General features: G+C 36.2%; 1 protein-coding gene across 1 annotated transcript; it reads left to right on the forward strand.

Annotated features, from left to right (window-relative positions):
* Positions 1-1,247: 1,247 nt before the first annotated feature.
* On the forward strand, positions 1,248-24,207 carry AP1AR (adaptor related protein complex 1 associated regulatory protein). The gene is made up of 10 exons (XM_026698199.2): positions 1,248-1,662; positions 7,324-7,372; positions 10,995-11,021; positions 12,262-12,287; positions 13,840-13,936; positions 15,613-15,711; positions 18,115-18,167; positions 18,536-18,609; positions 19,663-19,791; positions 22,525-24,207. Exons 1-10 carry the CDS (start codon positions 1,583-1,585, stop codon positions 22,788-22,790), a joined length of 900 nt encoding a protein of 299 aa, XP_026553984.1. The 5' UTR covers positions 1,248-1,582; the 3' UTR covers positions 22,791-24,207.
* Positions 24,208-25,978: the final 1,771 nt, after the last annotated feature.

The following is a 25,978-nucleotide window of genomic DNA, read 5'->3' on the forward strand; positions in this document are numbered from 1 at the left end:
CTGGAGTGCCCCGAGCCAGCTGGCTTCAGAGCTAAGCCACCCCGTAGAGGTGGTGAAGAGGGGAGAGATCGCCAGCAGGGTCGAGGAGAGCCGCATCTCTTCTCCTCAGCTGGTCAAACTCCCTTTCCCAAAATAATTTGTTATTATTAAACTATAAAGCCAAATGCCTAAAGAAAATTAGCAAAAAAGTAACCATCATATAGGAACATTAAAAATTCTACAAATATTTCATCCATCACAAGCTCCTTTTCCATTAACTTCTGCCATTCTACAGTATTTATTCCTCCTTAGCGCTTTACTACATTGTGGGCAGATTTGTGGTTTAATAATATTGTTCCAACTTATTTTCAAAGGAGGGAAGAGCGAAAGCTGAGCCACTAAAATAAGTCTTTTGAATCTAATAAGTATTTGTCAATCTTTTGTTACTTGTTTCATGTTAAATAGAATAGAATTCTTCATTGGCCAAGTATTTTGGGTTAGGGTTAGGAATTTGTCTTGGTGCAAATATTCTTTGTATACATAAATGATACATTTGTCAAGAATCATAAGGTACAACACTTATAGTCATAGGGTACAATAATCAAATCAAATCATACTAGGAAACAGTAAATATAAATCATAAGGATACAAGGGACAAAGTTAAAAGTTAAATGAGCTAGAAATGGGAAGAAAGTAGCAAAGACAACAAAGCTGAACCACGGAAACAGCAGCAGTCAAGGTTAAACTGCATGGTCAATAAACTGCATGGTCAATAAAGCATTTCAGGTCTGAAAGCAAAGGAGAAGGGCAAGAGGGCGGAACTGCCTCAAAATATACCCAGCTGTAAAAGCAAATCGGCAAAGTCTCTTACGACTTCTGAGAATATCTGAGATACTTCCAGCAATATTAAGCAGTACAGTATGTGTATATATATTGACCGTTCCACCGTATGATCAGAACCGGAAGAGGATTTTTTTTTTTAGATTAAAAGCAATCAATATGGGTTGAACGCAGCAGAGTCTCGGAAGTAGAACAAGTTTGGGGACTCCGCCAACGGAATCCCGGCATCCTCTGTAACTAGTTAGAATAATTATTTTATTCATTTAATCCCCGGTATCCGCCAGCCCGTCCCCTCCACCGCAAAACAAAACAAAGCCCAACCACCAGCCTTCAATCTCTTCCCAGCAGGAGATCACACTCCTATCTAATCTAAAAATAAGGGAGGAGTCAGAACGTCAAAGTCTACGCATGCGCTTCCCTGCCATTTCGGTCCCAGCCCGGGGGCCCGGGCGATGAATGAGGCGTGGGCGGGGCTGACGGCCGCACGCGACTGCCGAGCTCGCCGTCACAACGTGAAGGGAGGGGGCCGTGGGGCAGGGGAAAGAAGCGGAGCCGCTGCTTTGCTCGGCGCCGCCGTAACGGCTGGTCGCCGCCGCCGCCGCCGCGTGTGCCCCTTTCTCCTCCATGCACGAGAGCCGGAGCCGTCACAGCTGTTGCCCCGCCATTTCTTTCTTCCGCTCGCCGCCGAGGGACCGTGGTAACCGATTCCGGCGCTCCGTCGGTGGGTGACCGAGCGCCCCCGGCCGCCCTCTCTCAGCATGCCATGGGCAACAGCTGGGCGGCGCAGTGGTGTTGCTGGGTCTTCCCGAGACGGGAAGCGGGACGCCTCCAACGAGGAGGAGGGTAAGCCCGGTGGGACGTCAGGGCTGGGCCGGTTGCCTTCCATGCCGCCTTTCCGGGGCAATTCAGGACAGGCCGGCCTTGTGACGGAAAGGCAGGGAGCCCTTCCCCGCTTTGCTTCGAGCTGCCTTGGAAGAGGGGAATTCAGCCAGAATTCTCGACCTTGTTAACCCGGGAGGGTTGAATAAAGCCTCCGGGGTCACCGGCAGTCTATCTGAACCCGAGTGAACAGCCGGCAGGCGTGCCTGAAGGCGCTGGCCTTCCAGCCATGCCCGGAGGGGACGCGGAGTGGGAGGTTTCCGGAGATATCAGGTTGGCCTCTGCGGCGTAGAGTGAAGTGACCTCAGTCTGGTGGAGCTGCAGTGGGCTGCCGTCCACGTGCGGATCGAAGGTCCCCGCAAGAGACAGGCAGCCACTAGCTCACCCTGGCTGAAAACAGGGGTGATGACGGGTGTCTTTAACGAAACGATAGGATCAGGTGGTATATTGGGGATCTCGACTTGCACGTGGGCTTTCTAATTAGGTCTGGTGGTGTGGAGTGAATAAACGATTTTAGAACAGAACAGAACAGAATTCTTTATTGGCCAAGTGTGATTGGACCCACAAGGAATTTGTCTTTGGTGCATAAGCTCTCAGTGTACATAAAGAAAAAATTAAAAATACATTCATCAAGAATCATAAGATACAGCACTTAGTGATGATCACAGGTTACTAATAAGCAATCAAATCATGCTAGGGAACAAAACAATATCAATTGTAAAGATAGGAACAACACGGTTATAGTAATAAGTTGGAAGAGATAGGTAATAGGAAGGATGAGATGAATAATTAGTAATACAGTCTTATGAAGTAGTTTGACAGTGTTGTGGGAATTATTTGTTTAGCAGAGTGATCGCATTAGGGGAAAAATGGACTCATTTGCGCTATACTTACAGGCCAATTCAGGTATGTGCTTAATTGTGTTCACAGCAAAGTGATAGCCAATAATTTGGCAGCCTTTCCTATTTTCCTGGGATAGGGATGAGGATAGGGATAGAAAAGAAATACAATAGGAATAGAATAGCATAGCATAGCATAGCATAGAATAACTATTGTCACTGAATGTACATAATCAGCAGACATTAAAATGAAATTTCTTTGCATACATCTCTCAAAGGCTGGAGTATTATTTGAGGATAATACTAGGTTGAGAAGAAGGAAGTGGGCAGGTATAAATAGTTTCCTTTTGATGAGCACATTTTATTTATTTCCACATTATCATAGGCCTCCTATGGATAAAAGGGGCAATAATTCAACCTATAGCCCTGCAGGCAATTGCTATTAACATTTTTTTAACCATACAATTTAGTTGTGACTGCATGAGTCATTGAGCAGAGCATGGATTTAGATTGAGGAAGGTCCTGACAGTCCTATTACATATTCAAGCCCACATTACAGTACCTTCCTAGTTCAAACGTGGCTTCCCATGGCCTCTCCCAGTCCTGGAGGTATCCCATGCCCCACTTCCCACCCTGCAGGGTGCCACACACTCCTCCCCAGGCCCTCAACCCAGTTTAGTCGACTTACCTTTTTTATAGATCATCTTCAGGAAGCAGCCAGTACATTCTATACAGAAGACGAGGGATAGATCAGCCAGTTTTCCTTGAAGCTGATCTACCACGTAGCCTTCCTAAACAGGAGCCATATGGTGGTATCCTGAAAGTGGGTGCCATTGAATTGTGGCCGCTCCAAAATGGAGCCCTGCTTCTGGAATGATGCCAGGTAGCCACAGTACTTTATAGGGAGCAGATTTGGAAGATCTCTTCTTCTTGAAGGCAATCTCTGTCTATATTATGTTAATCACTATACAGTCTCACTATACAGTATTTCGGTTTACTGTAAGTACATTAAAGGAGAAGAGTACTGGAATATTTATAGTCTTAAGAATACTGGAAAGGGATTATTGTTGTTGTTGTTGTTATTATTATTATTTTCAAGTCACTCATTGTAACTGCCAGGATGAGACTGCAGTTTTGTTGGCAATTTTTTGGAAGTGGTTTAGCATTGTCTTCTTTCTAGGGCTGATTGAAAGTGACTGGCCCCAAATCATTAATCTCTATTTTCTAGTCCGATGCTACCAGTTCTCTTAAATATCTCAAAAGATTTCACACAGAACACAGGTGTCAAACTCACCACCTCACCTTGCCATCACATGACATTTTGTGATGCTTTTCCCATTCGCAGAGCTGGGCTGGGCGTGGCCTGTACATGACATGTCTGGCCTGTGGGCCACCATTTTGACAACCCTGATATAGAACATTAAGACCTGTTATCCTTAGTTCCAGGTAACAGAACACTGAAAAATATAGATAAATTGCAGGAAGACAGGTTCTTGAGTGGTAGAAAAAAGACTTGTAAATTTGAAACAATTTAGCAATGGAACAAGTTACACCACAACTTCCTTTCACTAATATAAATGAAGGCATCCACTTGTCAAAAATATTTTAATTTGGATTCTAACACTGAACAAGTGATTGAATTCATGGGTTTAATAGACACCTTTTATTAAAAGCCAGGATGAATAGTTTATTTAGCAGTAAAGATATATTGAAAATGTACACTGCTCAAAAAAACAAAGGGAACACAAAAATAAGACATCCTAGATCTGAATGAATGAAATATTCTAATTAAATACTTTGTTCATTACATGGTTGAATGTGCTGACAACAAAATCACACAAAAATTATCAGTTGAAATCAAATTTAGCAACCCATGGAGGTCTGGATTTGGAGTTACACTCAAAATTAAAGTGGATAAAAACACTACAGGCTGATCCAACTTTGATGTAATGTCCTTAAAACAAGTCAAAATGAGGATCAGTAGTGTGTGTGGCTTCCACGTGCCTGTATGACCCTACAGTGCCTGGGCATGCTCCTGATGAGGTGGTGGGTGGTCTCCTGAGGGATCTCCTCCCACACCTGGACTAAAGCATCCCCCAACTCCTGGACAGTCTGTTGTTGCAATGTGATGTTGGTGGATGGAGCAAGACATGATGTCCCAGATGTACTCAATTTGATTCAGGTCTGGGGAACAGGTGGGCCAGTCCATAGCATCAATGCCTTCATCTTGCAGGAACTGCTGACACACTCCAGCCACATGAGGTCTAGCATTGTCTTGCATTAGGAGGAACCCATGGCCAACAGCACCAGCATATGCTTTCACAAGGGGTCTGAGGATCTCATCTCGGTACCTAATGGCAGTCAGGGTACCTTTGGCGAGCACATGGAAGGCTGTGTGGCCCCCTAAAGAAATGCCACCCCACACCATTATTGACCCACTGCCAAACCGGTCGTGCTGGAGGATGTTGCAGGCAGCAGAACATTCTCCACGGCGTCTCCAGATACCGTCACGTCTGTCACATGTGCTCAGTGTGAACCTGCTTTTATCTATGAAGAGCACAGGGCGTCAGTGGTGAATTTGCCAATCGTGGTGTTCTCTGGCAAATGCCAAACGTCCTGCACAGTGTTGGGATGTAAGCACAACCCCCACCTGTGGATGTCGGGCCCTCATACCACCCTCATGGAGTCTGTTTCTGACCGTTTGAGCAACCACATGCACATTTGTGGCCCGCTGGAGGTCATTTTTCAGGGCTCTGGAAGTGCTCCTCCTGTCTCTCCTTGCACAAAGGCGGAGGTAGCAGTCCTGATGCTGGGTTGTTGCCCTCCTATGGCCTCCTCCCCGTCTCCTGATGTACTGGTCTGTCTCCTGGTAGCGCCTCCATGCTCTGGACACTACGCTGACAGACACAGCAAACCTTCTTGCCACAGCTCGCATTGATGTGCCATCCTGGATGAGCTGCACTACCTGAGCCACTTGTGTGGTTTGTAGACTCCATCTCATGCTACCACTAGAGTGAAAGCACCGCCAGCATTCAAAAGTGACCAAACCATCAGCCAGAAAGCATAGGAACTGAGAAGTAGTCTGTGGTCACCACCTCCTGTCTTTTGAAGTTTCTTTTGAAACTGGAACTCTACTTATTTTATGATTAATGCAATAGAAAATAAATCTCACCTTGCTCTTTATTTTGAAGATACACAATTTGAAGTAGTGTATCAAAATAATCTAAAAGCTCTGTTTAATCATAGATATCTTCAATGAACCAAGTGAATAAATGACAATACGTACATCATGATGTCCATGAGAAAATGCATTGGATCTTATAACAAATCTCATTTATATAATATGGCGTGTATTTCATTTTGACATAATTGTGGCTTATTATATAGTTGCCTTTGGCTTAAATTGTTTGTTGTAAAGGAGTCTTCTTTCTGCTGCAGGTATAATTAGAAATTCAGTCATGTGTAATTTCAGCATCTTCATTGTCAACTTTCATTTCAACCCCAGAGGAATCACAACATTATTATTTAAGTGCTTATGGGAATAAATATAATTAGAGCTTTGGGATTACTTTTATTATCCTATCTGGAGAATAACTAAATTTATAATACTCCTTTATTTTGTGGAAAGTAATAGGCATCATGCACTTCCTTTAAAAACAGTCTAGGACCTCATTTTACCGGCCTCGGAAGGATGGAAGGCTGAGTGAACCTTGACCTGTCAGGATCAAACTCATCACTGTGGTCAAAGTTAGCCTGCAGTACTGTATTGTAAACACTGGACCACCAGGGCTCCCAGTTGAGCTTTCTCTGGGAGAAGAGTGGATTTTTCAATTCACCAATCACCCTCCATTGCTCCAGATGGTCAGTGTTTTTCAGAAAGGAATAAGGGGTAAAAAATACCCTTTTCATAGCTGATACATATTTTTACATACCATATATGTTAAAGACAGGCTTTACTGTCTTTAATAATTTCTTTCATAGTATTACATTGAATATATCCAAAATACATAAATAATATCAGTGATGTGTAGAACACACATTGCAATCCAGCTGTGTTCAATACATGTGCCAAGCCCTTATTTACAGGGTCAGTGCAGCATCATTTATTCACTTGAGAACATGGCATTTACAATGCTAGATAGATAAATTAATGTTCTACAAAATAGACCGGTCATTCTAATTCTTTTTTTCTAGAAGGATAGGAAAGGAGATTCAACTGTATACCTTGCCATTCTGCTAATATATGCTGGCAGAAATTACCGTTTTGCAATATAGCAGAGCTAGGTGATTCTTTTCAATTATTCAGATATATATTGTTTCCAAATTAGGCTTGTATATGGTTGTTTGGCTCACCCATTGCTTTATACCGCCACAAGGTCCAATTGATTTTGTATTAAGGTAATAAATTGTGATTTATTCAGAAAACCAAGTCTAAACAAACTTGGTGTGATGTGATATGTAAACTCTGTCTGCAGAATATTTTTTAGTATGCCACACCTAACCCTAACACTAGGAACTCTTGATTTGGGAATTGTAAGTTCTAATTTCATGCCTTTCTTTGCTACATATATCCAAGACTGTGATCAAGCTTTTATTAAAAGAGTATTTTCAGAAAAGCAGGGCATGTAACCATGTGCAGCTTGTCATGACAAAGTTTTGAAAAGTGTAGTATCCAATATTATACATGGGAGGTTATTAAACAGATTCTAATGAGGAAAAAATTATTCTGATGACTTTTGAAATATAACAGTAATTCTGCTATAAATACTGATGGTTTATATTCTAGATCAAAGTACTTCAGGACATGCTCAACAGGAGAACATTTCACTATAGAGGTAAGTAATATATTTTAATTACCAGTGTAGTCATATTATGAAACTAGCACAGTGTTTTTCTTATTGCAGATTTGCTGGCTGAAACATTATGCAATAAATAAATAACTTTGAGCAGTTACTAATTTCAATCACATCAATTTTGAACAATCTGTTCTTAATAATGACAACCTACTGTGTTTCTCACAAAATAAGACCGGGCCTTATTTTTTTTTGAAGGGTGACTTAATTTCCTTCCCCCACGCACACCCCCACCTAGAATGCCACACGCATTCACCTTGCTACAAGGCTGCTAGAAGCACCCTGAGGGCAGAGTCACCAGCCGCTTCTATTGGCCGATAGAAGCAGCCTCGTGGAGCGCCCTGCAGGCAGCCACGCCTCACCACAAGGCTGCTTCTATCAGCCGATAGAAGCGTAGAAGCGGCCTCGTGGCGAGGCATGGCTACACATCAGGTTGCCAACTGTAAACTCAGCCACGTACGATTGAGTTGTCAGAGTAAATATCAAATCTCAAGATTCCTGCTGCATTTGTGCTTCCTGAGCCAGCCGCTCTTCTTCGTCCTCTCAGATAGCCCTATTTCCCCCGCCCCGATTTCTAATAAGAGCGCCCCACGGGCAGCCACTCCTCGCCATAAGGCCGCTTCTATCGGCCGATAGAAGCGGCTGGTGACTCTGCCCTCGGGGAGCTTCCATCGGCCAATAGAAGCGGCCTCATCGCAAGGCAATTCTGCCCGCGGGGTGCTTCTATCAGCCAATAGAGGCGAGTCTGTCCGTGGGGTGCTCTAGCCAAGGCTACCTGCACGGGGCTCCTAAAGGCAAGTTTCCCCCCCCACCCTTCCCCCCCATTTCTCTTCATCTCGTATAGTTCAAGCGATGTGAGAAATGGTGGGAAATGCATGGTTTAAATAGGCCTAAATTTGGGGAGAGGGGCTTCATTTCACCTTATGCCTAGAAAACATGCTGGGCCATCCTATTGGGGGGGGGGCATATTGCCAGAGAAACATGGTAATTAAACCACTATATGCAATGTTTTATGTTTATTAAAATGCAAAGAACACATAAAATACTGTAACCTTGGGATAAAGCAAATGTAATAACATTCATGCAGTTATGAGCTGTGTATGTTCCTTTATGTGACTGGGTAAAAAGGATGGAAGGTGGTGACAAATTACCACCTTCTTTAAGCTCTCTGGTTCCTTAATATTTGTATCCTACTTTTGCTGGTTTTGGTTCCCTTTCCTGACATAAACAGCATTTTCCTAGGATTGCCCTAAGAATATAATTTCCCAAAGCTGCAAAAGTCAAACATTAGAAAAATTATAAATGGCAGAAGAAAAACTGTGGCTTCCAGTTACCAGAAGACTTTCAAACATCAAATGATCAGTGAAATATTGCATGTATGTGATTGCAAATGGCTACTAAGCAGACAAAACTCTTCTCTCACCAATATTTTTGCTTTTCCTAGAAATTAATTTGCTTCAGAAATGAGAGAATATCCCAAAGAATATTAAAAGAATACTGTTTAAATAATTCAGATGAAAGTTAATTTGTTTGATGACCATCTAGTTTTTGTTAATTGCAGTCTTAGCCCACTTAATCTTCATTAAGAACGTTAATGATTTGACAAGTGTACACATGAATCTTACTAAATTGAAAACAATTTATTTTAATATAGAAAAAAATTATAAATACATTACAGAGCTTATCAGGCACAAAATTAACATAAAATACCTCAGTTATTTGAAGGTAATCATGTCTAAAATGTTAAAAGTGTGCTTAAAAATTTACACCTATTGGATATATTAAGAACGTTATTCAAAGGTTAATTCATGGAAATCATTAAATCTATCTTGTTTAGGGAAGTTAATCGAACTCTAGCATGTTTATTTTTTTATTTCTGCTTGTATTTCTGTTTATTTTATTTCAGTGTCTTCATCTGGCTATTTATAAAGTAGTTATATGACAGAAGATTAACTATACACATGGGGAGAAAGGCATGAGTTGAGATTAAAATTAGGTACAGCAACGCAAATAAAGAAGGAATAAAATATTCACAATTTATGTGATTGAATATATTTATAACATCAGAATATTTTCTAGATTTAAATTTGATTTAAATATTATATTCTATTATTGTTTTAAAGCTGTTCAAAAAAGGTAAACTTCAAACTCTTTTGTGTATCATAATATTTCATCCCCAAACTGATCAGAAAAAAAAGACTTGAATATCTAATATTTATGAGATTTGATCAAAATATCTACAGGTAGTTTATAGGATTTGAAGACAGTTTAAAATATTTAAATCAAGTGCCTAAACTGTTTTTGGACTTCTCCAAAAATGGGCAAAACCAAATTTAAACAAATACCAGCTAAAATTAGGAGACATTAATTGCAGTTGCTACATAGATACCGGTAGTCTCTAACATTAAGAAAGTTGTGTTCAGTAAAACCAGAGATAAGCCCAAGGTTTTGGCAAAGAAAGCTGTACCTAAATTAGATCATATGTACATATAATATGTGGTGGTCTTATATAAAAATTCAAAGGTTTTGGCAAATAGTTTGTATTCAAATAAGGAAAATAAATAAACAAAAAATTGTCCTAGATCCTAGGTTAGACTTATTATCTTTATTTAATGAAGCAAATGAAAACTGTGATATAATTTTATTATCTGTACACAAAGTGGAATAAATTTATATACTCCCAATACAAATGCTAATGCATGGTCAGAAATTTATTAATTTAAAAATCAAACTGAGCAATATATTTTTTTCCATTATTGTTTTCTACTATATCTAAGTTATATATATATATATATATATATATATATATATATATATATATATATATATATATATATATATATATATATGTTTTCTGAGGTTCTCGGGTATTTATGTGTGATCTTTGGTTGTTGGGTTTTCTCCGTAAGATTCAAGTATCTAGGCACGTTTCGATGAAGTCTCATTCATCATCTTCAGGCTTCTGTCTCGGCTCTGTGCTTTTCAGAGTAATGTGAGATTGCAGCTGCTTCCTCCTTTTAACTGCCAGTGGGGGTGGGACTTGATTGGGTAACCCCCAACCAATCAGAACACAACCAAACCCCTACCAATGAGAACACACCCCACCCAATCAGAACACAGCCAAGCCCCCACCCAATCAAGTCCCACCCCACTGGCAGTTAAAGGAGGAAGCAGCTGCAATCTCACATTACTCTGAAAAGCACAGAGCCGGAGACAGAAGCCTGAAGATGATGAATGAGACTTCATCGAACGCTGCCTAGATACTTCAGATCTTACGGGAGAAAACCAACAACAAAGATCCACATATATATATATATATATATATATATATATACACACACACACACACACACACACACACACATACATACATACACACATATATATACATATATATATATACATACACATACACAAAAAAAATTATATATTTGTACTATGCACTTAAATTTAAAGTGATAATTTACAGTTTTTATTAAAAAATAGCTGCTAAGTTTTACTACACCTGACATTTATTTTGTCTGAAGTAGATATATATTTGGTATTTATATAATAAACACATTATTTATGCTTGATTAATTGAAATATTGTATCTTATTTTCAGTTTGAAAACCTAGTGGAAAGTGATGAAGTAAGTTCTTCATACTGACCTTATTAAGTTCAGTAGATGTATTATATATGCAAATTAGTTTATAAGGTATTTGAAATTAGAGCAACTAAAAGTGTTGTGAACTGGAAAACTGTTTAGAAGAGGTTGCACTTAAGATTTATTTAATTCTTAGAATTAATTATTGCACTACTACATTTAGTTTCTGGCGTCTGTGCAGAATGATGGGGAAATGTTATACGCCATGTTTTAAGAATAATCACAATTTTGTGTTATTTAAATTATGTTCTTTTTAGACAAATTATATATTCATAGTGTTATGTAATAATCATTTGGGAGAAACTTAGCTCTTTGATCAGGGAAAATAATGTTGGCTTTTTCAAAAGAATGCTAATAAATATCCAGTTATTTTATACACCTCAGTGTAGACAGACAGACAGATAAATATAGATATAGATATATAGATATTAGGAGAGGATTCAATTCTAGAAGCCTTTTATATGGGCTTTTCCCCTTTGCTTGCTGAAGTTGCCTCTGACATACTTTGAAGTAAAAATTGATAAGCACCTTCAATATAAATTAATCATAAGATACATGTATAATATATTTAATGTAAATATAGGTTTTGTATAAGAGATTGGCACAGTATCCAAGATTTTGTTTGTAAAGTGGATCTTTATTTTTTCAATAATAAATCCTCTCATTTGGTAAAGAAAGATAAATTACACATCTTGTTTGTGACCTTCTTCATCCTTTAAGAAGCTCTAATAGCTATCTTTATAGCTGAGAAGCTCTGAGTGAAATGTGAATATCCAGTTTCTCACTAACCATGAGAAACCACAGTCCTGTGAACAGATTTGCTTCTGTGACATTTAGTGTAACTGTAAGAGGCAAAACAATTCAATCTTAAAATATAATTTGAAATAAAATAAAAATAACACATCTGTTGATCAACTGATAATTCCATTAAAGAATTTATATTTGCTTTGAAATGTGCATTCTTTAGACTTGCTGCTCAATCTGATTTTAAAAATCCAGAGAGTTGCAGTTCCACTTCAGAGAAGAATAGAAGAAGGATTTACATATTATTGCCTGAAAATATAACAATAGATGTTTTTCTAAATATTTTAATTTGATAGTTTTATATTGATTTGATATTTTAAAAGATTGGGGGTTTAAAGTTATAGATTTCAGATCAATTTTGAAAGTAACTTTATAATTATATTCATTTTTAAAAAGCATTACATTTTATTTTTTTAAACAGGGTGAAAGTCCAGGAAGCAACCAAAGGTATGAGTTTATATTCATGTATTGATTTGCTTTCCATTCTCATATATGCTCCTTGCTTCGTTCTTTTTGATCATCTACTTTTTTAATTTAATTCATTTCAGCAAATTGACATTTTTGAAATCTAAAATACTTATTTGATTGTAATGTTAGTTCTTTTAAAAAGATATATTTCATTTGTAAAACAAATTCTGTAGTTATGGGCCTAGAAAGTTTCTTCTTCATGGGTTCGCAGAAAAGCATAAGGTGGTTATCTCTGACTAATGGGAAGACTTGCTGATTTTTAGAGAAAATCTCTAATAGTGGAATTCTTGATATTAAGATAAACTAAAGCGAAGTATGAAATGCAGATATTGGATTTCAGAAAAGTAGATTAACCTAGTGAACTGTTCCATAAGAACGTTAATCAGTAGCTCCTCATTAAAGTAGACTGAGGTATGCAGTGAGATGTCATAGGATTAGGTCCTTGTTTTAATTCTCTTCAACATATTCATTAATGGTTTGCATGAAGAGGTGGAGAACATTTATCAGTTACACAAAAGGTTACTATGTGTTTTCTCTTGTCTCAAAAGGAGGCTTTTTCCTCTGAATGTTTGGGGAAACTTGCTAATGAGAAATTAAATTCAATTGTAGAACTACTTACTAAGGAAGATGGTAAATACAGATGTGCAGGATGGAGCAATTCATCTGTGATACCTTTACTTTTCTGTTGAAACATTATGTTTTTCTTTTGTCAAAACATTCTGGAGTTGGTTTATGCATATTGTCCAGATAGTGATTTGTGGTGCTGGACATGATCCAATCCCAAACACTCCATTTTGGTTTGTGGTGAATTCTTCTCATTGGATGAGTTAATGTGATTGCTCAGTCCTCTGTTAAAATACTTTAATTTAGAGTCCCACAGTGGAAAGGATGGTGAATTGGATAAAAGAACATGGATCATAGTAAATTTAGTAAAAATATGCACTATACAAAAGCAATTGTATACTATATGTTTTTAAAAATATTTAAAATGCTAATGTGATGCCTCTTCTGTTTCGGTATAATTTGAGTAATAAGATTTAAAGCTGAAATATAAGCAAAAATATATGCAAAACATCACTTCTCTATTGGATGTGAGGTTGAATTTGGCTCTTGTTGTTTATTTTGGTTTGTTTGTTTTTAATTGACTGTTGCAATAGCACTTAGACTTATATACAGCTTCACAATGCTTCACAGCCCTCTCTAAGCAGTTTGCAGAGTCAACATATTGCCCTCAACAATTTGGGTCCTCATTTTTCTGACCTCAGAGGAATGGAAGCCTGAGTCAACCTTGAGCTAGTGAGAATCAAACTGGTGGCAGTCAGCAGAATTAGTCTGCAATGCTGCATTCTAACCACTGCACCACCATTGCTCCTATAATGACCAGTTGTCTCGGCACTCAGAAAAGATGCCTCAGTACAGATTTGTATGCCGAAAATTTCTTAACCTTCTAATTCTTAAACATTGAAACTGACATTCCAGCTCTAAAGAGATCAGAATGACGGGCGTGGCACTCTTTCTTCTTTTTCTTCAGACCTCTGACAGAAGAAGAAATCTCTGCTCTTCAAGAAAGGCAATATAATTCCATTGCTGAAAAACAGAGAACTTTAGATGACAAACTTCAGTCAGAGGTAACCATAATAACTCTTTGTGCGTGGACAAATAATTTCTAGTAGCACACAAATAATGTGTTTTCATAATTCGCTGATTGAAGATGGAAACTTTGTGAGTGAAGCATCCAATGTGGATATTGTAATATTGAAATTAAAGGGATTGAGTGAGGAGGAAAAAATACCAAGCAGAAATGTTGTCATGAATGAAAATAAATTCATAGGGAAATGGTTTAGATAAATGTTACTAAAGTTTAGTGTAAAAGGACCAGCTAGGTATTAGCTTGGAGTACTAGATAAATGTTGACACAAAGAGGACAAAATATTTGTGCAGTCATTTCTTATTCAAAGGCCCAGTAGCCAAAATCATTCCAAGCTTCCAAAACTGATGGTTATGGCTTGGCTTCTGAGTATTTTGTGTGACCCTCTCCTTGTGTACCACTTGATCTGCATTGAAAGCTTCAAACCTTGGACCGAGATTTACAGTCAGTGCTTTATGGAGTGTGGAATAATTGTCTAAATTGGGTAGTATCTTCAAATAGCAACAATGTAGTTTTTTTCTGTGAAGAGGAACATTAGAAAGGTTGTGCAGCTGCTAAGGAGATATATCAGGTACCTGGCTTAAGATTGTTTTCCCATTCTGTAACATATTTGTTGTTCTTTTCAGCTAATTTCCTTTTATTTTTATCAAATACTGTATCAATTATTGCTACTTTATTGTTTGCTTTAAGCTACTATAACTATGATGTATCCAGAAAATTTCTAGTTAATGGGTAATTTAGAAATGTATTAAGAAAACAGGAGAGCATGGTAATAGTATATGCCATTGTGAAAAAGATTGTACATGTCTGTTTCAGTATCACTCTGAAAGTTAGAAGTAAAATCAATAATTAGTTGTATATCCTTTATTATAAAATTGCTTGGCTTAATTAATGGAAGATCCCTTGCTACTGCTTTACAGTAATAATACTATAAACACAGGGAAAAATGCAAAAATTTGTCCTTTGGGTAGTTGAAGTACTGAAAATGTGTTCTGTAACAAAAATATTTCTCATTATTTGTGTAATGCTGTGTAATTTAATCTGGTGAGTTTTCTTCCCATGTGTTTCAGTTAGAACTCTACATCTATAGAAGCATAAAAATGTGTCTAACTAGGTAACTCGAACAGTAAATAACTGTGCTTTCTGCATATGAAGGCACTCAAGTTTGAAAATAGTTGCCTCAGGCTCAGAGCAGCCACTTCAATTTAGACCAAGCAACCGTTGTTTGCTTCATGGATAAATGTATGTTGCTGCCTAAATACGGGCTCAAATCAATATTACTTTTAGAATGGAAGTAATTATTACTTCATTCTTTATCAGTATTGAAGGACAATTTTTGATCTTCTCCTTTGTCTTACATAAGTTAATACCATTAAATAAAATGCTTTAAATGTCTGCCCTACATTTCAAATAAAAACGTGTAATAGAAAAAGACATGACTAATTAAACTAAAAAAGATAAAGGAATTTTAAAATAGCATGCATAGTGCAATTAAAAGTTGTCTTAAATATGAAATACTTTATTTTTAAATTTTAGTATATTTTATGTTTCATATTTTTTTATAAGTACCTTTACTTTAAATTTAGTGCACTTACTTTCATAGGAGAGATAGCTAGGTTTTATTTCGTTAACCATTATTATTTTGTTCATATACAGTTAGCCATACAAGAGGAGAAGTTAAGAATAGAAGAGGAGACTTTATATGCTGTGCAGCGTGAAAGAGCCAGGGCAGCAAAGCAAAGAAAGTTCGTGGAGGTGAGGGGAAAAGACCCCAAATATATATGTATTAGAGTGTCTATTTATATCTTCCTCTTAGTTTCATGTGCTTTTTAAAACAACATCCAGCATTAACACTGATTTGTAGCAGTTTCTATTTTTTTCTGGTCTCTCACTAGATACTAGCTATAATGCTAAGCCAATTTTTTTTACACTTATGGTTCATACCATGTAGATAAGTTGCTAATGCTCTCTGATTTGTAGTTTTTTTCTTTTGGCCAATAAAAATTGCTGAACAAATAAAGAAGTCCTGTCCATGTTTGTTTAATATAATATGTATGCCAAGATCCTTGTCTTCTTTCTATTTTAAACTCCAGCATTTATTGGCTTTAACTTGTGAATGAATCATAATATTTCAGTATCTATATTTGCACACGAAGCTGTTCTACAGAATTGTTAATTCACAAAAATAGGGTGTTTAATTCGGCATTAGCAGTTTAGTGTAAAATCTTATGATTTATGATTAATGTATTGTTATGATTATTATGATCATGATTTATCATTTGTTGTTTGTATGTACACTGAGAACTTATGCACTGGAGAAAAATTCCTTGTGTGTCCAATCATACTTGGCCAGTAAAGAATTCGATTCTGTTCTAAATACAGTACTTGGGCTTATTATAAATTGTTGACTGGCAACAAAGAAGGAAGGGAGTATTTTGCAAAAAAAAAAAAAGTAAAGAACTTGAATATTAAGGATGTAGAGGAAAATCATTGAAAGCAAAAAGGGAAATGTAATATAATCCATAAAGTAAATCTGAAAACCAATCAGAAATAGTCAGTGACATTTCATATTATAGGATACATAGAATGAGATCTCAGTTATGACATTTACTGAAAACTGTCTGTAATATTAATATATTTCAGCTATATTTGCCTCAGAGTGTAGTTGGGAATAATCATGTATGTTCTTACTCTCTTTGGAATATGAATAGAATCATTGTTATTACAATCATCCATAAATAAATATTAGTTTTGATTTTTAAACAATTTGTAACTTTATGTCTTTCCATTCTGTTCTTTTCACTAGTATTTTTTTTATGCTCAACCTTTCTGAGTTTAATTTTACCTGTTTGTTGTTTTTTGTCCCTTCTTTGAAATATGTTTCTAGCACAAATGTCAACATTGAGGTCTTTACACACTACAGAAGTTATAAACTGTCAAATAATGTCTGATCTCACATTTTAAAACTGCTTCTTCGGTAATCAGGGAATTGCATGCATGAGCAAATTAGGAACCTGAATTCTTGTATCTCCCTCTGATAGGTTTTCTGGCTCATTAACCTATGGCCTAACAAGGCTAATATTGCTTAAGTCTCCTACAGAACAACATTATACTTTAGCTGATTTTAAGAGCCCTGCAAGGCAGTTTAATTATGAATTGATACCTACAAGAAAGTAACAAATTAGGTATTTTCCTCTCAAGCCAGATATTTCAGGAGAAGAGAGATTGTTAGAAATCTTTGTTGTTTGCCCACATTTCAACAAATCTCTAGGGATTTGTTTGTTTGCTTATTGAAAATGATTCCAAATCAAAGGTGAGTGGAACATCAGGGCCAAAACACATTAAGGTCATAGAAATAGTAGCATGCAGACTAGTAGCCCAAAAAAATCAAGACTGAAATTATTTGCTATGTGAAAGGCTACAGAGGAGGGTGCACATGTGTGTGTAAAAACATACTATGCTCAGGAATCTGACACAGCTTGTTGGATTGTGCCCTTTATATAGAAAAAAATGAGGGATGCCATTGTTTCAAAGGCTCCTTTACTGAAGATACGAATAGCCCAGTTCAAAAAGCGAATTAGATGATTACTTGCTACAACAGTTCCACATACTAAGCTGCTTTTACATATTACTCATTTAGAGAAATGCATTTTTTTTTCAAGCAAAGGAAATGTCTTAATATTCTTTTTTCTACACTTTCAAAAGGAGGTATTTATTTTGCCTTCACCATACAATATTACCTTTTCAAGAATTAGTTGATCTATGATCTCAGCATCAGGCTAACTATTGCAGATTGAATTCTCTAATTCTTAATTTGTTACAAGGTAGAATTCTCAGAGATATCATGAAAATTGTTTTTGTTCATTTACAAGCAATAATAAATTATGGAATATTTTAAAAAATATTTTTAACTCATTCTCATATTTGAATTGTCTGATCTTATAAGTTTGGACAGTCTATATTACTTTTATTCACATAACATACATTCCAGTGCCAATGAGAAACAACATATCAGACATGGAGTGCAAACAAACGTATGTTATTTTGTTGAGTACTGACCCTGGAAATTGATATGCTATGATAATATTGCTTATACTCTTAACTTGGAAGATCTTATCATTAAGTGGCTGTTTCTTTTTTTCCCCTTATTTTTGTTAGCAACAAAAATTGCAGAGAATAACTCAGAAAGCAAATCACGGAGATGCCCAAAGGTAAGAGGAACAACTAAAGTTGAGGAAGAGGAAGAGGAATTTTAAATAAGCAGTAAGTCAGAAACTATTTAAAATTTGAATTTCAAATAGTAGAATTGTATACCTTACATGTTTAACAGAAAATATAGAAAAAAAGGCAAGAACAAAGCAAAAGCTAATGCTATCTCTTTTATAAATCCAATTGTATTAGATAAGGTTTTCAGTTCTACTTATGATCATCCATAAATGAATTTTGGCAGCCACTCATGCAACATACTTTTCTTAAAATAAAAACGAAGTTAATACATTTTGTCAGCATAGTAGACCTGTTTTCATTTCCAAAATATTTTTCTGAACATAGGCCTACTTGGTATAACTTTTTTTTACAGTTCTATGGTAGAAGAAGACTTGGATTCTTATTTGAGAAATGTAAAACTGCCATATGAAGCTTTCCGCACTAGTAGTAAGTTTTCTATGTATATATTTTCTACAATTTCCCCATTTGTAATTTGCTATTTTCACCTACATGTCAGTGAGCATAAAACAGCCTCTAATGTCTTATATGACTATGAATTGCAATCATTCAATTCCTTTTGAAACGAGCAATGTCTCCTTACTTCTGAAAGACATCATTACTTTCTTTTATTTAGGAGGCTTTATATATATATTTGTTTGTTTGATGAAAGATAAACATTGGATATGTTTTCAGATTCTGATGTAGTTCCTATATCGTCTCCAAGAGGTTTACCTAGCTCCATGATATAGAAGAGCAAGAGGCAGAGGTCAGAATCAAGAGAGGACTCATCCTATAATCACTATTTCCTCATGAGTGGTCCAAGTCCAGCCCCCTCTTTATTTCCATTAACTGTGGTCTAGCTCCAATTTAGTGCTGACCATTCGTTGACTAGATTCTGAGCCATGATGGTGCAGTGGTTAGAATGCAGTGTTGATTCTGCCCGCTGCCAGAAGTTTGATCCTGAACGGTTGACTCAGACTTCCATCCATTAGTAAAATGATGACCCAGATTGTTGGGGGCAATATGCTGACTTTGTAAACCACTTAGATAGTGCTATAAAGCACTATGAAGTGGTATATAAATCTAAGTGCTATAGATATGAGCAATAAATCAGCTGAACTAGAACATGTGTTTCCTGATTCTTTGCACCCAACGTATCCATAGTTAATTTTTGGAAAGTTATAGATGGCTTTAGGAAGAAAAGATTGTTTTCCTTTATCAGAAGTTCCTGTGGAACCAAGTTTTGTTTTCAGGAACTCCAGTCCATTACTTGACTAAACATTAATATTGCTAAAATATTCATTTAACTGTTTATTATTATTGAAAAAAATTAAAAATGTTGTGAATCAATTCATTTTACTAAAGTACTATTACTTTATAAAATAAATTATAAAAATTTGTTGAGAACTTATCAGTGTGCAAATGAGGAATTATTTTTCATGTCCTTTTCCCTTCTATTCCTCTCCTCTTCTGTTCAAGTACTTTTTTTTTTTATTACAGGACTTTCATCAGATGCTACTGTTCTAACACCAAATACAGAGAGCAGTTGTGATTTAATGACCAAAACCAAATCCACAAGTGGAAATGATGACAGCAATTCCTTAGATTTAGAATGGGAAGATGAAGAAGGTATATTTTTATTTATTTATTAGAAATTGTCAAACAAAAAACAAGAACAAGAATAAGAGAATAAAAGTACAATGACAGGGACAATAGGCACATTAGAGCACTTATGCATGCCCCCTCTACTGACCACTTAAGTATGAAGTAAGGTCCACGGAAGTCAATTTGTGACTGAAACTGTGAAAAATTGTAGCTGAGACAACTGAATCAGGTAGGGCATTCCACACTTTGATAACTCAATTACAGAAACCATATTTTTCACAGTCAAGTTTAGAATGATTTACACTGAGTTTAAAGTAGTTGTTCATGCGCATACTATTGCGATTAAAGCCGAAAAAGTCATTTACAGGTAACACATTACTATGTATAATTTTGTATGCAATATATAGGTCTGACCACAAGCGACACAGTTCTAAGTTATCCAAACCAAGAATTTCGAGCCTAGTAGCATGAGGAATTCTTTTGTTCTATAATAATGGTTTAATTGATCTAAAGTGATCCAAAACTAATTCAATACAGTGGACACTTTGGGGTTTTAAAAATCAAAACTGCATTATTAAAATTTCATAAGCTGTCTAGGTTTCCAATCCCTCTGAGGGAAGTATGAATAAAGAAGAAATTGCAGTAGGTAATCTTAAACTGGATTGAGGATTTGCATACACATAAACATCGGGCAAGTAATATTAATTTTGAAATACCTGAGTTAATTCATGTAAAATTTGATTTTCCCATTCTCACATGATGAATGTGCTGTGGATCTTGAGAATTACAGATATTTTGAGGATAGTTGCTAGTTGTATCCTAGTTGTTCTATTATTTATAGCAGTGAAACCCGTTTTGTGGCCTGCAGACCAATGGCAATCTGCAGTCTTTCTGTATTCATTGGTTACAGTCTGCTCAGTCCCTCAATCCTTCCTCCTTATGTTCACTACTTGGAACTTTTCTGATGGTATATAGTTTCTGTGGTCAGATTATCCACCATCAAGTCGAATATGAATCTCCTAGTACAAGAAGAAATGTAACATCATCCTCACTGATATGAAAGACTTAGAACTCAGAGATTCAGACAAAAGAACATTCTTGACATGGCATGGAATACAAAATAATTCAAATGGTAAATACATTTTAGTACAAAATTAAATTTTAAAAGGCCTTTAAAAATAAAGGTAGAACAAAGCATATGCAAATATAACTATAAGCATTATCTTATTCATTAAGAAGCATGACTTCCCATGTTTTTAAAAACAGAAACATAGGGAGGATGAGTTTGGGTGCCCTCACCCATATTTTTTAAATATTTAGTAGTCCACAATAGCAGAACATTTAGAAATGCACTATAGAGGTAGCTCCCAAATTATGATTGTTTAGCAGCCATTCAGTGTTAACAGCAACACCGAACAAATGGTATCTACACCAAGCCCCTGAAATTTCGAACACTTGGTTGCTTGCCCACACCTAGACCTTCAAACCTACCACCACCATCTGTCTCTCTTCCCTGTGGCGCTCCTTAGCAGTAATGCTGGGGTTGAAGTAGAGGTCCAGGGCCTTCAGCATCTCATCTGGCCACCATTGTCTTCAAGCCTCCATTTCAATGTAGTCACTACCAAGGAGTGCTGCCTCAAGCCCCATACCAACCGCCACAATGCAAAGTCCCTGGCACTCTGCTTTGCTGCACCCAACTGACCTTAGCTGCCTTCCTTCCCCTGCTAAGTAAACATGCCTGACCTGGCCCTATGGGAGGTAGCTGTGGCTTCACCAGGCTTTCTTCCTGCTCATGCTCTTGTTGGAATAGCATGGCCCACTCTCGCGAGGCTTTGGAAGACCTCAGAAGCTAAGCAATATGGTTGTGTGATGGCCTGCTTCATGACCACATTGCTTAGCAATACAAATTCCAATCCCAATTACTGTTGTTAACCGAGGACTACCAGTATCCTCCTATTTGCGTTGCAAAAAGATGAATTTTCCTCAACTATAAATTTTTTTACTACTGAAATAGATATCATTAGAAAAATCAGTATATTGTTGCTCTATTGGCCTCACAGAGCATGCCTGACTATTTATTTATATATTTCTACATAGTACAGAGAATGTTCTACATATGCATGGAAGGTAGAGAAAGTAAACATGTAATATTTGGCAGAATTTAAAGTTTTTTAATAAAGTTTTTTAATGTTAGAATTAATAGAAAAGAGTTTTCAAATGTCTTTCTGGTTAAGACAACAGCTGCAGAAAAATAAGCTAAGTAGGATTTTAAAGAATTAAGATTAATTTTTGTGATAGCGCACTCAATGAGTTTATTTTCTTAATATATTAATTTAGATTGAGTTTGTAACTTACTCATTTGGCCTTCTGGTTGTAAATAAAATTGATTGATTGATTAATTGATTTTCCTAATATATTCCTCATCACAAGTTTTGTCAAGTTTGTTTGAAAGCTGAATCCACACTAAACTTGACTATTGGTGAAGTGGATTCTGTTCCATAAACATCTGAATCCACACTAAACTTGACTATTGGTGAAGTGGATTCTGTTCCATAAACATCTGTCATGCTGATGTCTTAAATATTTGAAGTACCATAACATTTCCTGGTTGCTACATGGATTTGTCTCCCAATATTAGATATTTTGCAAACAAAATAGTGTAATTGACTCAGGATGTATCTACATGAAACCTAAGAACCATGGAAAGACAACTTTTAAATCATTCAAGGATTCTATAAAAACATTTTTTAATGGCAGGTATAAACAGAATGATCCCTTTGAGAGAACGTTCAAAGACTGAAGAAGATATTCTCCGGGCAGCATTGAAATTTAATGGCAAGAAAACTGGAAGTAACCCAACTTCCACCTCTGATGATTCTACCGGTTTGGAATGGGAGAATGACTTCGTTAGTGCAGAAATGGATGATAACGGCAATTCAGAGTATGCCGGATTTGTAAATCCTGTTTTAGAACTTTCTTCAACAGACCAAAAAACTTCTGGTGTTGATCAAGAAGTGAGATAATGAAATTGGCCATTGGGTGCCTAGCAGAATGGCTGAAATTGGAAAACCTAAAAACCTGTATGGTGCACAATCTTGTAATCACTGCTGCTGCTGCTACTGCTGCTGCTGCTGCAAAACTTCCTTTTACAATAAGGAAATGATACAGTGACTGCTGTTGGTGACTGAGCTCCAGATTTCTAGAAAAAGAAGGAATCTATGCTATCTTATGTCAATTAAACAATATGGTTTGCTAACAATTGTGGTTTGCTATCTGAACTGAATTGTAAGTGCAATTTTTATAATCTACCTTTTAAATGTTTATACTTGAATGATTCTATTATGTCTGTTTTTAGTTTAAGCATACAGCAGCCTACATTAAATATGGCATTACAGTTGAATGTTTTAATCAATTGTCCTAATTCAGTCTTTGGCTGTTTTTTTTTTCTTTAAATACAGTGGTATCTCAGTACTTATCATTAATTGATTCTGGGAGATACAATGAGTACCAAATTGATTTTTCCCATAAGGAATAATATAGTGAGTCATAAGGCAGCCAACACAGACAAGTTCTAGCTTGTGCATTGAGTACTAAACAATGAGTACCAGGACAAAATGTTCACATCAAAATGTATTGAGTACCAAATTCAATCAGTTTTAAAGCAGTTGAGTAACCAAAGTACCGCTATACCTACATTAACATAATTTTAGCAGGAAATCTGATCAGCACATTTGTACTTGAAGTATGAAACTAAGAATAGGAATTCTACTATGGCTTCCAAAAAACATAGGATGCTGCCTTATATTGAGTCAGTCTTGATCCATATAGCGCAATCTTCCAAGCATTGGCACTACTTTCCCAGTTCTCTTGATGTTTCAAGCAATTCCCAGATTTATCTGGAAGTGTTGATGACTGGACGTGGTGAAAGCAAACTACATGTTCTGCTATTCAGCTTAAGCATCCCTAACAGTTTTACTTTTTTTCAGTTTAATTTGGTTTGAAAATTAAATAAAGTTTGGGATGTGTTTTTTGTTTATTCCTCCTTGCGTTTTACTGGGATTAAATCTCAAGCACAATATCTTACATTTGAAAGCATTTTCTTTATAAAGCTAAAGCATTATAAATAAAATTTATCATGGCAGTAATGAGCCATGTAACTACAGAAATTTGGAAATATTGAAGACATCTTTCTTTCAAAACATTGGATACCAAAACACAGAGGTTTGCATTTTAAGGTTCCACTGTTCTTCCAAATTAAGATGATAAACACTTCTAATATAAAGTAGTTACTTAATTTTTAAATTATGTAAACTATTGTCTAATAATTAGTAATTTAGTGCTCTTCTGATTTGTAAAATATCGACAGTATGAATATTTTCTTGGCTAAATCAATGCAAATGCACATTCCAATCAAAATATATCTTTCTGAAGTATGTGAAACATTCCATTCTTGTAATTTAAACTCAGTTTATCAGAATTAATAACTTCTGAAAATGGATAGTGATGACACCATTAGTCAAAAAAAGGTTACTTTTACTAGTATGGTTCAATCCCCCCCGAATCCTTGTACTTAATTGGTTCTAACCACTGAGACTAGAAAACTTATCATAAAACTGTTTTTCTGATGAGACAAAAACTGCGTTGGAATGATGGTTACATTTGTATGATAAAGTAGACATGTCTCTCTCACAAGTATAACCATTTTCAGAGTATAGCAATGTAGTACTGTAAATCAGGGAGCAGCAGTGTTTACTTCCATACCTCCTTGGGTTGTTGAACTTCATTTTGTCTTACTGGTCATGCTCTAAGCTTCCTAACAAGAGTTTTCTTGCAAAGCATCAATAATGAAATGCCATAGACACGCATAGACAACATGAGGGCTTCTAGCAGCTGCTGCTACAGTCAAAAGGAAAACCAGAACTGCAACACTGAAAATCATTTGATTTTTAAGTTTGTTTCCTTCAAGTTAAGTTTGACACACGCAAAAAAATCTCTTCATGGACATGAAAAAACCGCAAGAGTTACCTTCTCCAGCCCACCCACCCACTTTTTTTGTTGTTGTTGCATGACAACAACATACAGAAGTTGCATGACAGTTTTCTTCCAGTATCTTTTTTCCACTTCTCAGTCTATACTACAGCTATCGTATTGACTGGAATTTCTGTCCCAAGTACTACTCAGATCTGACCTTAATTGGGTTCTAAGGACTGACAAAATTAACCAGAGCTGCCGGCTGCTGAACAAAAGCTGAACATCTCTTTGCTACCAAATGCAGTAGTGGTTTCTAAAACCACTAAAAGGCATACACTAATGACTACATATGTTCTACTTGGTAAGCTTGTGCTTGGCATTTGTCTCTTTTCTGTTCTGTAACAAAGTTTATTACTGCCACATTGATTCATTTAACTTTTTTATAGATTAATTTATAGGTTATGATTCCAGATTCAGAATATTTATTGTTTACATTAATCACAACTCGAGTTATGGGTTTGAAGAGGGCAACAACAGTAAATAGTTATGATATATTTATATGTAAAAATTTAATGTATACTAAGGCCATCATTTGATTTCTTTTCCTGTGCCTTTTATGTTTAAATTAAAAGACAAATTTTATCATTCACAATACCTTACACAATTTTTTTCTTCATATATTGCATTTCTAAAGTAGAAGTTTGCTGCTGAAAAAAATCGAGTTCCGTATTTTCAGTTCTTGGAATATACTTCATAAGAGATTTTGTACAGTGCAGATATAGATATAGATATATATGTATGGTTTAATATGATTTCTGTCACTTCATAAATGCATAAATCCTTAAATGTTTAGATTTATCAAGCTGTGAATAAATTTTTTACACACTTCATAACTAGCCTTATATTTTTTGAGTCTTATTGTTCCATTATAGAGGTAGTCCGCAACCTAACAACACTTTGCTTAGTGAACGTTCAAATTTACATCGGTGAAAAAAGTGATTTATGATTGTTTCTTACACTTATGACCCTGTGGTCATGTGATCAAAATTCAGATCCTTGGCAGTTGGCACCTTTTTATGATGTTGCAATATCCCGGGCCATGTGTTCCCCTTTAGTGACCCTCTGACAAGCAAACTCAATGCCTTTTACTGATTATTTTATGTAGATGTCCGATTATCTTTTGATTTTGAGATCTAATTAGTACACATTTTAAGAAGTTTACTGACTTTAATGCCCAAAT

Source organism: Pseudonaja textilis, chromosome 6 (genome assembly GCF_049901715.1).
Source record: "Pseudonaja textilis isolate UNSWEBS1 chromosome 6, rPseTex1.2, whole genome shotgun sequence".
Taxonomy (NCBI): Eukaryota; Metazoa; Chordata; class Lepidosauria; order Squamata; family Elapidae; genus Pseudonaja; species Pseudonaja textilis.

What these genes read in the sequence shown, in the direction of transcription:
- AP1AR (XM_026698199.2), top strand. Translation starts at nt 1,583, where the DNA reads ATGGGCAACAGCTGGGCGGCGCAGTGGTGTTGCTGGGTCTTCCCGAGA. An exon ending in AGTCCAGGAAGCAACCAAAG is followed by an intron (nt 12,288 to 13,839) that starts GTATGAGTTTAT and finishes CTTTTTCTTCAG; the next exon opens with ACCTCTGACAGAAGAAGAAA. An exon ending in ATGACAAACTTCAGTCAGAG is followed by an intron (nt 13,937 to 15,612) that starts GTAACCATAATA and finishes GTTCATATACAG; the next exon opens with TTAGCCATACAAGAGGAGAA.